General features: G+C 40.5%; 1 protein-coding gene across 1 annotated transcript in view; it reads right to left on the reverse strand.

The window, feature by feature from the left end:
- Nucleotides 1–13,374: 13,374 nt before the first annotated feature.
- Nucleotides 13,375–15,000, reverse strand: part of adhfe1 (alcohol dehydrogenase iron containing 1) — a 44,068-nt gene continuing 42,442 nt past the window's right edge. The window contains 1 exon segment of the mRNA XM_039816038.1: nucleotides 13,375–13,685. Coding sequence (XP_039671972.1) covers nucleotides 13,602–13,685 — 84 coding nt within the window. The 3' untranslated portion in view covers nucleotides 13,375–13,601.

Consider the following 15,000-nt stretch of genomic DNA (forward strand, 5'->3'; position numbering starts at 1 on the left):
AGAGACACATACACACAGAGAGAGAGAGACACATAAGTAGTATAAAGATGGCGGTTTTGCGCGTGCATGTGTGACGTCATCTCACACGCACACGCAAAACCGCCATGCCAACTGATGATATGTGCGTGCGTGATGACGGCGCGGCCGCACGTCGTTACTCGCGATCGCCATCTAGTGGCTGAATATGTTAGTGCATCTAATCGTCGAAGCTGCGCACGCATCTAGCGGATGTGATGATGTCGCGGTCGAACGTCCGCACCCGCGAGCGCCATCTAGTGGCCGAATATGGTAGTGCATCTACCGTCGAGCTGCGACGCATCTAGCGGATGTGATGATCGCCGGTGTCGCGTGTCGACGCCTCCCCTGCAACAAGGGTCTTGTGGCCTTGAGCTGAGGCGGCCTCTCACACCCGCTTCGAATGAGGTCACTCTGTCGTACTACCTGGGGGGTCTGCACACTTTTTAGCTTTTCTGCTAGCTAGCTAGCTTACTACCACGTTTTTCCACAATCAATACCAGTGAGTTGTTCTTTTTTTTTGTGAGAAAAAAAAAGAGGATCCTTTTTTCAGCAACAAGGGGTTTAAAACCCCTTGTTTCATGCTAGCTGTCTCTTTTTTAGATGCTTTTTTCTAGCTAGTCTGGTAGCTAGCTAGATAGCTACCACGTTTTTCCTCATCAAAAAAAAAAACCTCTGGAGTTTCACTTTTTAATTCTTCTTGGTGAAAGCAACGCAGGTGTTTCGTTTTTTCAGCAATACCTACTAGTGGTAAGTAAATTTAAAAGCACCTCTTGTGTTTAAGGATGTTCAAAGATATTTAATTCATTCAGTCATTCATGAATTAGCTAAAACTTTTGACCGTGTGTTCGTAATGAGGGCGTGGTTGTACCATATGACGATAGTAAAAAACACGTGTTAGCCCAGTGGTTAGCTTGTAAATGTGAGGTCTATTGTTGTGGGTGTTAAATCGTCATAAAGGGGGTGGTTTGTGGTGTTTAAAAACCCCTTGTTTTCAAGGCTGACTGCTCACTTTTTACCTGCAGTTTTTAGCTAAGGTGCTCTAGCTAAAAATTTTCCCTCGTTTCTCAGGCTTCCTCAACAAAGACCTCTGAAGAAAAGAGGATTCGTTTCTACAGAAATGGCTGCGTTTGGTGAGTAAATTTAAAAAAAAAAAGCTTATTGTAAGGTGTTTAATTCATTCAGTCATTTGTGACTTAAAAAGTTTTTTTTTTTGTTGTATAATGCAGTTTGCGTCATTAGGTGATTTTACAAAGAGCTGGGACAATGTGGCTGTGTTAGTTGATGAAACACTTATACCACAAGGTAAAAACCTATAAATATATTATACACTACAGCATTAATTGATTTAGTACTGTGTTTTCATTAATTTTTTTTTTTTAAAAAGAGCTGTGTAGCCCAATCCTACAGACCCCAACACACCAGAACATAAAACAAAAGGTCCTTCTAATAAGGAATAAGAACGTTGGAAACAGGTATTTATGGGGCTATTTATCTCTTTCAGGCTGTAATATTTATTACTATTTAATTTATCACCGTGTTTCTAGTCCTCTAATGTATATATATATATTCTGTGTCTAGACAATCCATTCCTGAACAAAGGATCCGTAAGGGTGATGGCTACTCGATAGCACATAGGGCTGAAATCAACCATGATAAAAGGCCGTGTGCTTCTCTAAACCTCTCTGTGAAAGCTGCTACCCCTAAAAACGTTCACCATCGTAAGCCTAAGAAGCAATTTATTGAGGTGAGTTGAAAAGAAAAACGGTAAAATGCTGTGTTGTATAAAAAAATAAAATAATCTAATGCATCTAATCTAATGCTTATTACAGCCTGAGCCATACCGGAAAGGCTTCCCCGCTAAAAAGACGCACCATTCCTTTGTTCCGGTTTCATCTTACCCCCCCACTGTATCTTATGATCCTAACACAGTTGCAGAGGTGAGAAACCCCTTTGTATCTAGCAGAATATATTTACATGTGTTATAAAAGCTTTTTAAATAAAATGTATATGTTGTTAAAAAAGACCTTTCCTTTGTTTTAGCAACTAAAGGCTACGGAAGACTTAGTTTCATTGTATTTGACGCCTGAGGACGATTTCACACAGCCACCCCCATGGAGCAGACACGGATGTCTACACAAGCCTAAGAAGGGATCTAAGAAGAGATCTATTGAGGTGAATTGAAAAGAAAAACATGAAAATAGAGTGTTGTATTTAAAAAAATTAAAAAAATAAATAAAAAAAAATTTCTAATCTAATGCTTATTACAGACTGAGCCATACCAGAAAGGCTTCCCGCCCAAAAGACGCAACCATTCCTTTGTTCCGGTTTCATCTTACCCGGCCACTGTATCTTATGATCCTAACACAGTTGCAGAGGTGAGAAACCCTTTTGTATCTAGCAGAATATATTTACATAGTGTTATAAAAGCTTTTTAAATAAAATGTATATATTGTTAAAAAGGCATTTCTTTTGTTTTAGCAAGTAACAACGACCGAAGACTTAGAGTCGTTGCATTTGTTGTCGTCTAAGTGCGATTTCACACATAGTACACCAAAGCCCTACCACCCCACGAGTGACTCCATTGAGAGGGGACAAAAGGACACCCCTTTACAAAAGACATCTGATGAGGTGTGTGGGTGTTTGTCTGTGTTGTGTGTGTGTGTGTGTGTGTGTGTGTGCGTGTGTGTGTGGGTGTGTGTGTGTGTGTGCGCGCGTGTCTTTATTTAACCAGAAAAATATGTTGTTATACCTCTAGACAATCCATGCCGTAGAAGCCGGAGAAGGGTCTGAAGACACAGGACTAACAGCGGCAGCTCCTACACCCCCTCAACCAAACCGGATAGCCACAGCAGAAGGGTCTGAAGACGCCGGAATAGCAGAGACACCACTTACACCCCATCAATCGAGTCAGGCATCTTTGCAGGTGTTCCCTGAATATAATGTAGGTGCATACCTCTTTAACTGTATCTATAGCACAGAGGAAGGATCCGACTATGTCAGCTGTATACCACACACCTCTGTCATAACGGTGTCAGATAAAAAGTGTAACAGGGGGAATACATCAGTAACCAATCCTGTAAATGTATTAGAGGTTAACGTTCCATTCCTTGATAAGCAATCAGTGCCTAATTATAATACTTACAACCAGTTTGAACACTGTGGGGCACTAGGAGGTCCTGAGCAGGTGACATTGCTTCAGGGTGAAGAGCTTTTTGAGTATTGTGTCAACACTACACCTCAACAACCTGCGTCAGATGGCAATTATAAACAAATACAATCAGAATTAGCCGAATTACGAAAACAAAACGATGCTCTTATGAATAAATTAGATGTCTTGCAAACAGCTAACACACAATTGACTGGTTTGGTCACAGACTTCGGAACAACGCTGGCCAGCCAGGTCAGAGCTAACACGCATTTGGTTGATTTGGTCACAGGTTTTGGCACCACGCTGGCCAATCAGGTCAGCTCTCTCAATACGCTGATTGTACCTATGATAGTATGCCTTAAAAAGACTATGAATATGCCCAGCACAGTAAAAAAAAGGCTATAAGCTTGTGTACAATATAAAAAAAATTTAAAAAAAATTTAAAAGAAAATGCCACCGCCACCCAAAAAAACAAAAAAATCTGAACCCTTAGGTGTGTGTGACGATAGTAGTGACGAGGAACTAGAATGGCCATGCGAGGACGATTACACAAGAGCAGTAAGCAATCCTCAGGATTTTGCACGTTTGTGTGCTATACATGCCAAAATATTCGAAGCCTGGGCCCAATCTATGCCTAGTGCTAGCGCTAGTGAAAGCAACAGTGAGAAAACACAAGAATTAGATAGTCCGTCCCCTGAACAGTTGTCACATAATGGTCCTTCAGACGTGTATTCCAGCAATACACCGTCCAATACAGACGCTACACAATCATCAAATACAGAGCCCCCAGACATAGATCAGAGTAATAAGAGACCTGCATGTTTTCCGAGTGTTCAGCCGTCAAAACGATCCTGTACAGATGAACAGACCGGTCCCCAACCGTCCACAAGCGCTTATAGTACCCCTCCATCACCCACAGAAAATCCTCAGGGTAGTGTGCAGTGTGGTGCGGGGCGCGTTTCTAAGGTAACATCCGAAATAGCATCCAGACAGATACCCCTTTTTAATGCTGCTGAATTTCGTCAAGATGTCGACCTGCGAAATATTGATTTGACTGATATCGGTAGTGTTCCTGAAAGGGTGTATAGCACCTTAACAGATTTAATAGCGAGGGCTTTGGGCAATGCAACACAGGACAGCGTTTTAAATGTTGAGTTAAGGGGGCCAGCCGTAGATGTCCCTATCCAAACAATGTTGAACTCAGGCGATGGCTATAACACAGACACATTTCTGGAGCAAGTCGCACAAGCGATGCAGAGTAACGATAATTCACTGACCGATGACTCTTTAGAATTAATTGTGACAATAGCGCGCAATATGTCGGGAGGGGGTGTCGGGAGACGTCGAAAACTAGGAAGCATTGGTTACGATCAAATATTGTCAGAAAAAGGTAATGCTTTGTATAACCCCAAGAATAACGCTGGTAACGACAATCTCTGCTTTTCTCTCTGCCTGGCACATTATGTGAATAGCAGATGGTCGCATGATGAGAAGATGAATTATGCTAAGCATCTGCATAGTGATTTGGGTTTTGACTACACACATAAGGTTTCGTTCTCTGATGTTGACAGATTTCAGAAACATTTGAAAATGAAAATTGTGATATTCCATCATGTAGCCGGATGTAAAAACCCACGATCTTCAAACGCACGACCAACCAGATGTGAAAACAGCATGGTTGTATTTGTATGACGAACATTATTATCTCATACGTAAATAAAACGGCTTTTTTGGGGCTCGTACGCTTATGGCGCGGGTGTTACAAGACCTACCAGAACCCTCTGGGGCACATTTGTAGTTGGCTTTGTAATGTGTGTTACACTGATTGTATACCTGACAATACCATTAAATGCACAGGCTGTGGACGATATGCAAATCGCAACAGTGTTTTGAAAACCATAAAAACCCGACGGTGAAACACGGGCTTATACCCTGCAATAAAATCAAATATTGCGAGTCCTGTCACGCAACATATAGTGTGTCGAAAAATCCACACAGCTGTAAAAAACCTAAATGCCTACATTGTAGAGAGCCTTTAGGGGCTACTACGCACTCTTGCTATATACAGCCCGTCGAACGCAAAGAAAGTAGTGATAAGTATATCTTTTACGATTTCGAAACACGTTATCAATGTGGGCGCCATGAAGCTAATTTTGTATGCGTTATGGATATGGACGGTCAAAAAAACTGCTACGAAACAACAAACTGTGTCGCATCATTCATTAAGAACTACAGACAGGAGAAATACAGAGGCTATACTTTTATAGCACACAATGCATCAGGTTTTGACAGTTATATAGTTTTAGAGTATCTGGTGAGTCAGAAACTTTGTCCAACTATTACTATGCGCGGTTCTAGGGTGCTTCTGATGATCGATTCTACTTTCAATCAACGTTGGATCGATTCGTTCAGTTTTATCCCTATGGCTCTATCTAAAACACCGGCAGCCATGGGGTTCTCCGATCTTCTCAAAGGCTTCTTCCCACACCGAATTTAATGCGAGAGAATGAGAATTATATTGGTCCGTATCCTGCACCAGCTCTATATGGTTATGATGCTATGAGTGACGCCTCTAAGAAAACGTTCATGGAGTGGTAATGCTACGGTCCGCGCAAACCACCTTTTGACTTTCGAAAAGAGCTGCTCAGCTATTGTGTTAACGATGTAACGGTTTTGATTAAAGCATGCAAAATATACAGAGAGGCCTTCCACGAGTGCACAGGCCTAGACCCGTTTGCATACGCTACATTGGCGTCCTCATGTATGGGTGTATTTAAAACGTTGTTCCTCCCCAAAGATTCTGTTGCTCTGACATACGAAGGGGCCTACCTTAGGCAAAACAAGACATGTTCTGATGTTTCAATACAGTGGCTTGAGTATGTTGCAGACAGAGAGGGCCTTGACATACAGCACGCTCTGAACAGAGGTGAAAAGTCATTTGGTCAGTTCTTTGTAGATGGCTATTGTGAAGACACACACACGTGTTATGAATTTAATGGCTGCTTCTTTCACGGCTGTGATAAGTGCTATGCGTCAGGTGAAATCAATCCTCTCACCAAAAACAAAAAAAAAACACAGGGTGATCTGTGCATTGAGTTCCATAACAGAGTGGCTGCTCTAAAAAATAAGCATCAGCTAAAAGTTGTGGTGATGTGGGAATGTGATTGGAGACGGTCTGTGGACAACGACCCAGACGTTAAGGAGTTCATGTTAACATATGAAAAGCCAGGGCGTCTCAATCCGCGAGAATCCCTCTTTGGAGGCCGCACAAATGCAATGAAACTGTACCACAAGGTAGAAAATGATGAAAAGATCAGATACTATGATTTCACAAGTTTGTACCCAACTGTTCAGTCTAAAAGAGATTATCCAATAGGACACCCCCAAATAATACACAAGGATTTTGATGACATAAACAAATACTTTGGCATTGTGAAATGTACAGTAGCACCGCCCAGAGGCCTGTATCACCCTACCACTGTAACGGTAAACTGATGTTCCCCCTATGTGCGGCGTGTGCCGTTCAGATGAATCAAACAACACCATGCACACATAGCGATCAAGAGAGGTTGTTGTCTGGCGTTTGGGTGACGTTTGAATTACAGAAAGCCATAGAGAAAGGGTATAAGATTGTTTCCATTGCTGAAGTTTGGCATTTCCCAGAAAAAACTGATCAGCTTTTTAAAGCCTATGTTAAAACATTTCTTAAACGTAAGCAAGAAGCTTCAGGATACCCTGGGCATATCAAAACGGAAGACGAAAAACAAAAGTACATAGATGACTATTATGCACACGTACATCGCCTTGATCCGACCAAGATATGTTTTAACAAAGCTGTCAGGCATACAAATAAATTGCTTCTGAATAGTCTTTGGGGCAAATTTGCCATGCGTAGCAACATGACTACTGCTGAGCTCATAACCGAACCATCCCGCTTCACACAGCTCATGTTCAGCGACACTTTTGATGTTCGCCAGTTCTCATTCATCTCACCAGAAGTAGCGATTGTCCAATGGCGATACACAGAGGGGGTCGCATCCAGAGTAAAAGATGTGAATGTTTTTATAGGGGCCATGACCACAGCCTATGCTCGCATGGAGCTATATGATTTGTTGGATAAACTGCAGGAACGTATTTTATATTGTGACACTGACAGCATTCTGTTCACAAGCAGAGACGGCGAGTGGATCCCACCTCTAGGTCCTTACCTTGGCGATTTAACGGATGAACTAAATAGCGCCCAAGTCTGTGGGGCTCCTACCGAAGATTATATAACTGAGTTTGTTTCCGGGGGTCCTAAATGCTATGCTTATAGGACCGCTCAAGGAAATACACAGGTTAAATGCAAGGGTGTAACCCTCAATGCCACAAATGCCAAAGTGGTTACACATGAATCGTTAATTGGGCTTGTTCAATCCTTTGTGACCAAGCAGCCGCAGCCTCCTAACCATCTGACCACAACGGCCTTCACAATAACACGCGACAAAAAACAGTTCCATCTCAAAAACGACACACTCACCAGGAAAGTACAGGTCGTTTACAATAAACGACGCGTGCTCCAAGACTATACAACTGTACCTTATGGCTACTAGGGATGTTTCAGGATTTGATGGTAGGCTTCAACACCCTTTCAGCCTTGTTATCAGTGGTCCCTCTAATTGTGGAAAAACATACTTTGTCAAAGACATTATTGAAAACATGTCGTGCGTTATTTCACAAAAAATCGATAACATTGTATACATCTATTCATGCTGGCAACCAATATACGATCAATTACTTAAAACGTTGAATATAAACTTTGTACAAGGTCTCCCGGAATCGTTCTGCGACGAAACACTCTTGCCTACTACTAAGAATAATTTGCTCATTATAGACGATTTAATGAATCAAGCCAGTGATAATTTGGAAGTTCAAAAAGTTTTCACCCAGTATGTCCATCATAGACGTCTTAGTTGTATATATCTAGTGCAGAATCTGTTTATTCAAGGTAAAGCTAGTCGTACAATCAGTTTGAATACAAACTATATGATTATTTTCAAAAATGCTAGAGATCAACATCAGATAAGCTTACTGGCACGCCAAATGTTCCCCGGTAATAGTAAATATTTTTTAGAGGCTTTTAACGATGCAACTAGTTACACCTTTGGCTATCTATTGATAGATTATAAAACCACAACCCCCGATATTTTAAGACTCAGAACCGCTCTGATATCCCCACAGCAGGTTGTATACGTTCCTAGAAAAAAGGTGTAATAATGTCAAACCGAATGGAGAGGAATTTTACATTGTTAGACATGCTACATAAGGCATCACCCCGAGAGCGAGGTGTCATTGTGAGCAACGCTAGTCCAGACTTTATTAATGCCCTTTGTGAAATATCTTTGAATGTCTTACAAGGTCACATACCGTTGTCTAATATTCAGTACAAGCTGTTAAAGAAAAAGAAGAAAGTTATTAGACTGATAGCTGATAAAAAAGTTAAACATTTAAAAAAAAAAAAGACAATCAATCAAACAGGAGGGTTTCTACTGCCTCTACTGGGGGCTGCTATCCCATTCATAGCAAGTCTTATCAACAGGAGTTGAGATGGAACACACTCAGAAAATGTTTTTGGTTCCACAAAATCAATTAGCAGCATTACAGCATCCTCAAACATCGGACTCCTCAAATGTATCTCTGCGGCAGTCTGTACAAAGTGAATTGGACCGAGCCATGAGTGATATATTGAAACAGCAGGACATTGATGTATATGAAAAAGCTAAAAGATATTCAAGTATTCTACAGAGGTACCTGGTCATGATAAAACAGGGTGAACGCGAGAAACGTGTGATTACATTATCAATGCCTGAAGTTGATTCAAAGGATTCAAAAGATGAAGAAGAAAATATGTTAAAAACAGAAGTGTTGAAACATATGCCTATAAGAAACAAAAGAAATGCGGAATACATATTGGCTTCATTATCCCGACACAATGACCAGATATCTTGGACAGATCAAGGGGAAATAGTTGTTGGAAATAAGAATGTGCCAGGTAGTCATCTGTATGATCTGCTGAAAAGTGTCACAGCCCATAATAATGTTGCAGACCGCTCTAGACCAAAAGGGTGGAACATATTTTTAAAAACGTTAGCTAGTTTAAATGTGCCAATATCCGTAATCCCAAACACAAGGGTACGCCGTTCTATTGAGGCTTTTAAAACAGATACATCATCTGGAAGTAATACACAAACGCCTATGATGGCTTTACGATCCCCGCGCACTCCTAGAGCATTAAGAATGGCCCCTGTATTTAATACACAAACGGCATCTGATTTACGCGCAACTAGTACTCCTAGAACCTTTAGTATTACACCATCCATTACTAAGACTCGTTGGGCTAGTTTTTAATCTTTTCTATTATTACACTAATTTTTATATTTTACTTTTTAAACCTATTTTTATTATTTTTTATTATTACACTAATTTTTATATTTTACTTTTTAAACCTATTTTTATTATTATTTTTCTATTGAGATGTGTTTTCTATTGAGGTGTGTTTTCTTTATTCAACTATGCGAAAAGTCAGTGTTGTATGTAAACTGGTGACATTAAATGAATGTTTTACATAAATTTATTTTTAAATCTGTTTTTATTATTATTTTTTCTATTCAGGTGTTTTTTTCTTTATTCAACTATGTGAAAATGCTGTGTTGTATGTTAACTTGTGACATACATTTTATATTTTTTTATTAAATTTTTTTTCTCCATTGAGTGGGTAATTTCTTCAGGCATATGAAAATGCTGTGTTGTATGTAAACCTGTGACATTAAATGAATGTTTTACATTAATTTTATCTATTGAATGCATTTTTCCTGTATAATTTGTTTTAAAAAATAAAAAAGGGAATGCAAAAATTGAGACATCGTGAAGACATGTATATTCCCCATTCTTTATTTTTGAAAAAAAAACATCATTACACCATTTTTACACAATTTTTTACCTATAGGTGGCGCATGAACATTGTACACATTTAAATTTCTGATCATGACACACATCTGGATGTATTCTGCTAACAAAATGACTAACCATTGTATCGTTGCATACAAGATTGGCCCCATACATGCTCAATACTTTTGTATAAGGAATCTTTTTCTGAATGTGACATAAAAAGAAAACACAGTGCTGTCCACATGTTGTAGAATAATTATTTTGAACTTGTTTTGCTGAATGGCACATCTCCACACTGTTTTTTAAGAGGAAATTGCTAATTTCCTGAGGAAAAAAGGTAGGTGGATGTCCAAAGCTATCAAAGAACAAACCATGCTTGTTCTCTGTAATGTAAATACCTAGCCAGTGTTCACCGGGCATATCCTTAGCTAAAAACTGCAGGTAAAAAGTGAGCAGTCAGCCTTGAAAACAAGGGGTTTTTAAACACCACAAACCACCCCCTTTATGACGATTTAACACCCACAACAATAGACCTCACATTTACAAGCTAACCACTGGGCTAACACGTGTTTTTTACTATCGTCATATGGTACAACCACGCCCTCATTACGAACACACGGTCAAAAGTTTTAGCTAATTCATGAATGACTGAATGAATTAAATATCTTTGAACATCCTTAAACACAAGAGGTGCTTTTAAATTTACTTTACCACTAGTAGGTATTGCTGAAAAAACGAAACACCCGCGCTTGCTTTCACCAAGAAGAATTAAAAAGTGAAACTCCAGAGGTTTTTTTTGATGGGAAAAACGTGGTAGCTATCTAGCTAGCTACCAGACTAGCTAGAAAAAAAGCATCTAAAAAAGAGACAGCAGCATGAAACAAGGGGTTTTAAACCCCTTGTTGCTGAAAAGGATCCCTCTTTTTTTCTCACAAAAAAGAACAACTCACTGGTATTGATTGTGGAAAACGTGGTAGTAAGCTAGCTAGCTAGCAGAAAAGCTAAAAAGGTGCAGACCCCCAGGTAGTACGACAGAGTGACCTCATTCGAAGCGGGTGTGAGAGGCCGCCTCAGCTCAAGGCCACAAGACCCTTGTTGCAGGGAGGCGTACGACCGCGACACCGACGTCATCACATCCGCTAGATGCGTGCGCAGCTTCGACGATTAGATGCACTACCATATTCGGCCACTAGATGGCGCTCGCGGGGTGCCGACGTTCGACCGCGACATCATCACATCCGCTAGATGCGTGCGCAGCTTCGACGATTAGATGCACTAACATATTCAGCCACTAGATGGCGATCGCGAGTAACGACGTGCGGCCGCGCCGTCATCACGCACGCACATATCATCAGTTGGCATGGCGGTTTTGCGTGTGCGTGTGAGATGACGTCACACATGCACGCGCAAAACCGCCATCTTTATACTACTCACATACACACACACACACACACAAAGAAAGAGAGACACACATACACAGAGAGAGAGACACATACACACACACAGAGAGAGACACACACACACACACACACACAGAGACACATACACACACAGAGAGAGACACATACACACAGAGAGAGACACATACACACACAGAGAGAGAGACACACACACACACACACAGAGACACACACACACACACACACAGAGACACATACACACACACACACAAAGAAAGAGAGACACATACACACACAGAGAGAGACACACACACACACACAGAGACACACACACACACACACACAGAGAGACACATACACACACATACACACAGAGAGAGACACATACACACACACAGAGACAGACACACACACAGAGAGAAAGAGAGACACATACACAGAGAGAGAGACACATACACACACACAGAGAGAGACACACACACAGACACACACACAGACACACATACACACACACACAGAGAGAGAAAGAGAGAGACACATACACACACACACAGACACACATACACACACACACAGAGAAAGAGAGACATACACACACACAGAGAGACACACACACACACACACAGAGAGAAAGAGAGAGACACACATACACACACACACACACACACACACACACACACACACACACACACACACACACACACACACACACACACACACACACACACAGAGAAAGAGAGAGAGACATACACACACACAAACACAGACAGAAAGAGAGAGAGAGAGAGACACACACACTCCTTATGAGCTCATTAAAACTCTAAGATTTTGGCCGTTTATTTTATTTTTTATCAAATAGATGATGTAATGAACACCTGAAGTGAAAGGATTGAGTTAAAGTAATTTTGTTTTTGTTTTTACAACCTGGACCATATTTTTCCAGTAACTGATATAATAATAAAAAATATTTTCTTTAACATGAAATAGTCCTGAAATCACCATCACCAAACTCCACCAGACTCCATGTAAATAATCAGGACTTTTAGCGTGTATAGAGCCAGCATATCTCCACCAGACTCCATGTAAATAATCAGGACTTTTAGCGTGTATAGAGCCAGCATATCTCCACCAGACTCCATGTATATAATCAGGACTTTTAGTGTGTATAGAGCCAGCATATCTCCACCAGACTCCATGTATATAATCAGGACTTTTAGTGTGTATAGAGCCAGTATATCTCCACCAGACTCCATGTATATAATCAGGACTTTTAGCGTGTATAGAGCCAGCATATCTCCACCAGACTCCATGTAAATAATCAGGACTTTTAGTGTGTATAGAGCCAGCATATCTCCACCAGACTCCATGTAAATAATCAGGACTTTTAGCGTGTATAGAGCCAGCATATCTCCACCAGACTCCATGTAAATAATCAGGACTTTTAGCGTGTATAGAGCCAGCATATCTCCACCAGACTCCATGTAAATAATCAGGACTTTTAGCATGTATAGAGCCAGCATATCTCCACCAGACTCCATGTAAATAATCAGGACTTTTAGCGTGTATAGAGCCAGCATATCTCCACCAGACTCCATGTAAATAATCAGGACTTTTAGTGTGTATAGAGCCAGCATATCTCCACATGTAAATGGGTGAATTAAGGGTTTATTTCAACCAAACCAGAGTGGTGATTGTTGGAACAGTGGAAAGATGAACCAAGACGGCTTTTGGTAGTTTTATTTAGTTTCTGTCCACTTTGAATGAAGTGTGTTTTACGATGATAAAAGTCCTGATTATTTACATGGAGTCTGGTGGAGTTTGTTGATGGGGATTTTGGGGATGCTCTGATTCTGGATCTGAACAAACAGAAGGCGACACCGGCATTGTTAATGTGCATTTTATTTTAGTGCTTACATTTTTAATAAAAGGAAGAGGCTGAGAAACAGCGCCATGTAGTGGCTGGGAGAGGAACTGCAGCTTCACACAGACCAGAGATCAGTTCACACGCTGATATATATCTGGTTTAAGGGTCAGAGAGATAGAGTAGGGGGGGCCTGTGTGTCTAATTTGGGGGGCTTGAAAACCACCTAGGCCCCCTTACTAAGAGTTCAGTAAAGTTTCATGGAGGCTTCGAACAGTCGGCTCAGATCCTCTTCTGTGTGTTCTCTGGGAGACAGTTTGGTCACTCGCTCCTGAAACACAGAAACCCCTTAAATAATCCCTTAAACTGTGTACATCATCTGTTATAAACACATTAAATAATCCCTTAAACTCTGCACATCATCTGTTATAAACACATTAAATAATCCCTTAAACTCTGTACATCATCTGTTATAAACACCTTAAATAATCCCTTAAACTCTGTACATCATCTGTTATAAACACCTTAAATAATCCCTTAAACTCTGTACATCATCTGTTATAAACACCTTAAATAATCCCTTAAACTCTGTACATCATCTGTTATAAACACCTTAAATAATCCCTTAAACTCTGTACATCATCTGTTATAAACACCTTAAATAATCCCTTAAACTCTGCACATCATCTGTTATAAACATTAAAGTGATAGTTGGCTTTGTACCTTCGATCTCGGAACCCAACACCTTTCCACACTGGCTCTAACACAGGGAGCACGTGAGCGTTATCAGCTGAATAGCTTAGCGCAGAGGCTATCGGATTCGAAGTGTCTTTACATTACCCAACTACCCAATGATACCAAACGCTTACACTAGTACAAATAGGTTATGTACCATAAAACGATGGATTGTAAAATGGTTGTAAGTACACCAGAAGTTTATGTAAATAACACTTGCCTGCTCTTCTGCTCTCGCTGCTGCTGCTGTTACTACCGGCAGTTAGAGTGCTTAGGGACATCTACAAATTACTACTAACCAAAAGAGATGCAACAAAAATATTTATTAATTTAATGATTAAATAAGGTAATGTCTCCAAACTTACCTCAATTATTACTTGTCTCCTGCTAGTTATACTACAGCACTTACTTTAAAAAATAAGTTAAATTAAAAAATATTTTTGTTGCATCTCTTTCGGTGTTGTAATTTGTAGACGTCCCCAAGTACTGCCTCACAGCAGCAACAACAACAGCAGAGAGCAGAAGCCAGCAGGCAAGTGTTATTTACATAAACTTGGTGTACTTACAAACTTTACAATCCATCGCTTTTATGAGTGCATAACCTATATATACTAGTGTAGAAGTTTGGTATCATTTCGGGCATTATTAGTGGGGTAATGTTAAGAGACACTTCGGATCCATTAGCCTCTGCGCTAAGCTATTCAGCGGCTAACGCTACGCTACGCTAACTCTCCCAATGTTAGACCCAGGTGAAAAAAGCTTCTGGGGGGTGTTTGGCTCGAGGTCATGGTGCAAAGGACCCTAGGGTGAAATTACTCCGAACCATCACTTTAAATAATCCCTTAAACTCTGCACATCATCTGTTATAAACACTTTAAATAATCCCAACACAAACAGACACACACACACAC

Source organism: Perca fluviatilis, chromosome 11 (genome assembly GCF_010015445.1).
Source record: "Perca fluviatilis chromosome 11, GENO_Pfluv_1.0, whole genome shotgun sequence".
In the NCBI taxonomy this organism is placed as follows: domain Eukaryota; kingdom Metazoa; phylum Chordata; class Actinopteri; order Perciformes; family Percidae; genus Perca; species Perca fluviatilis.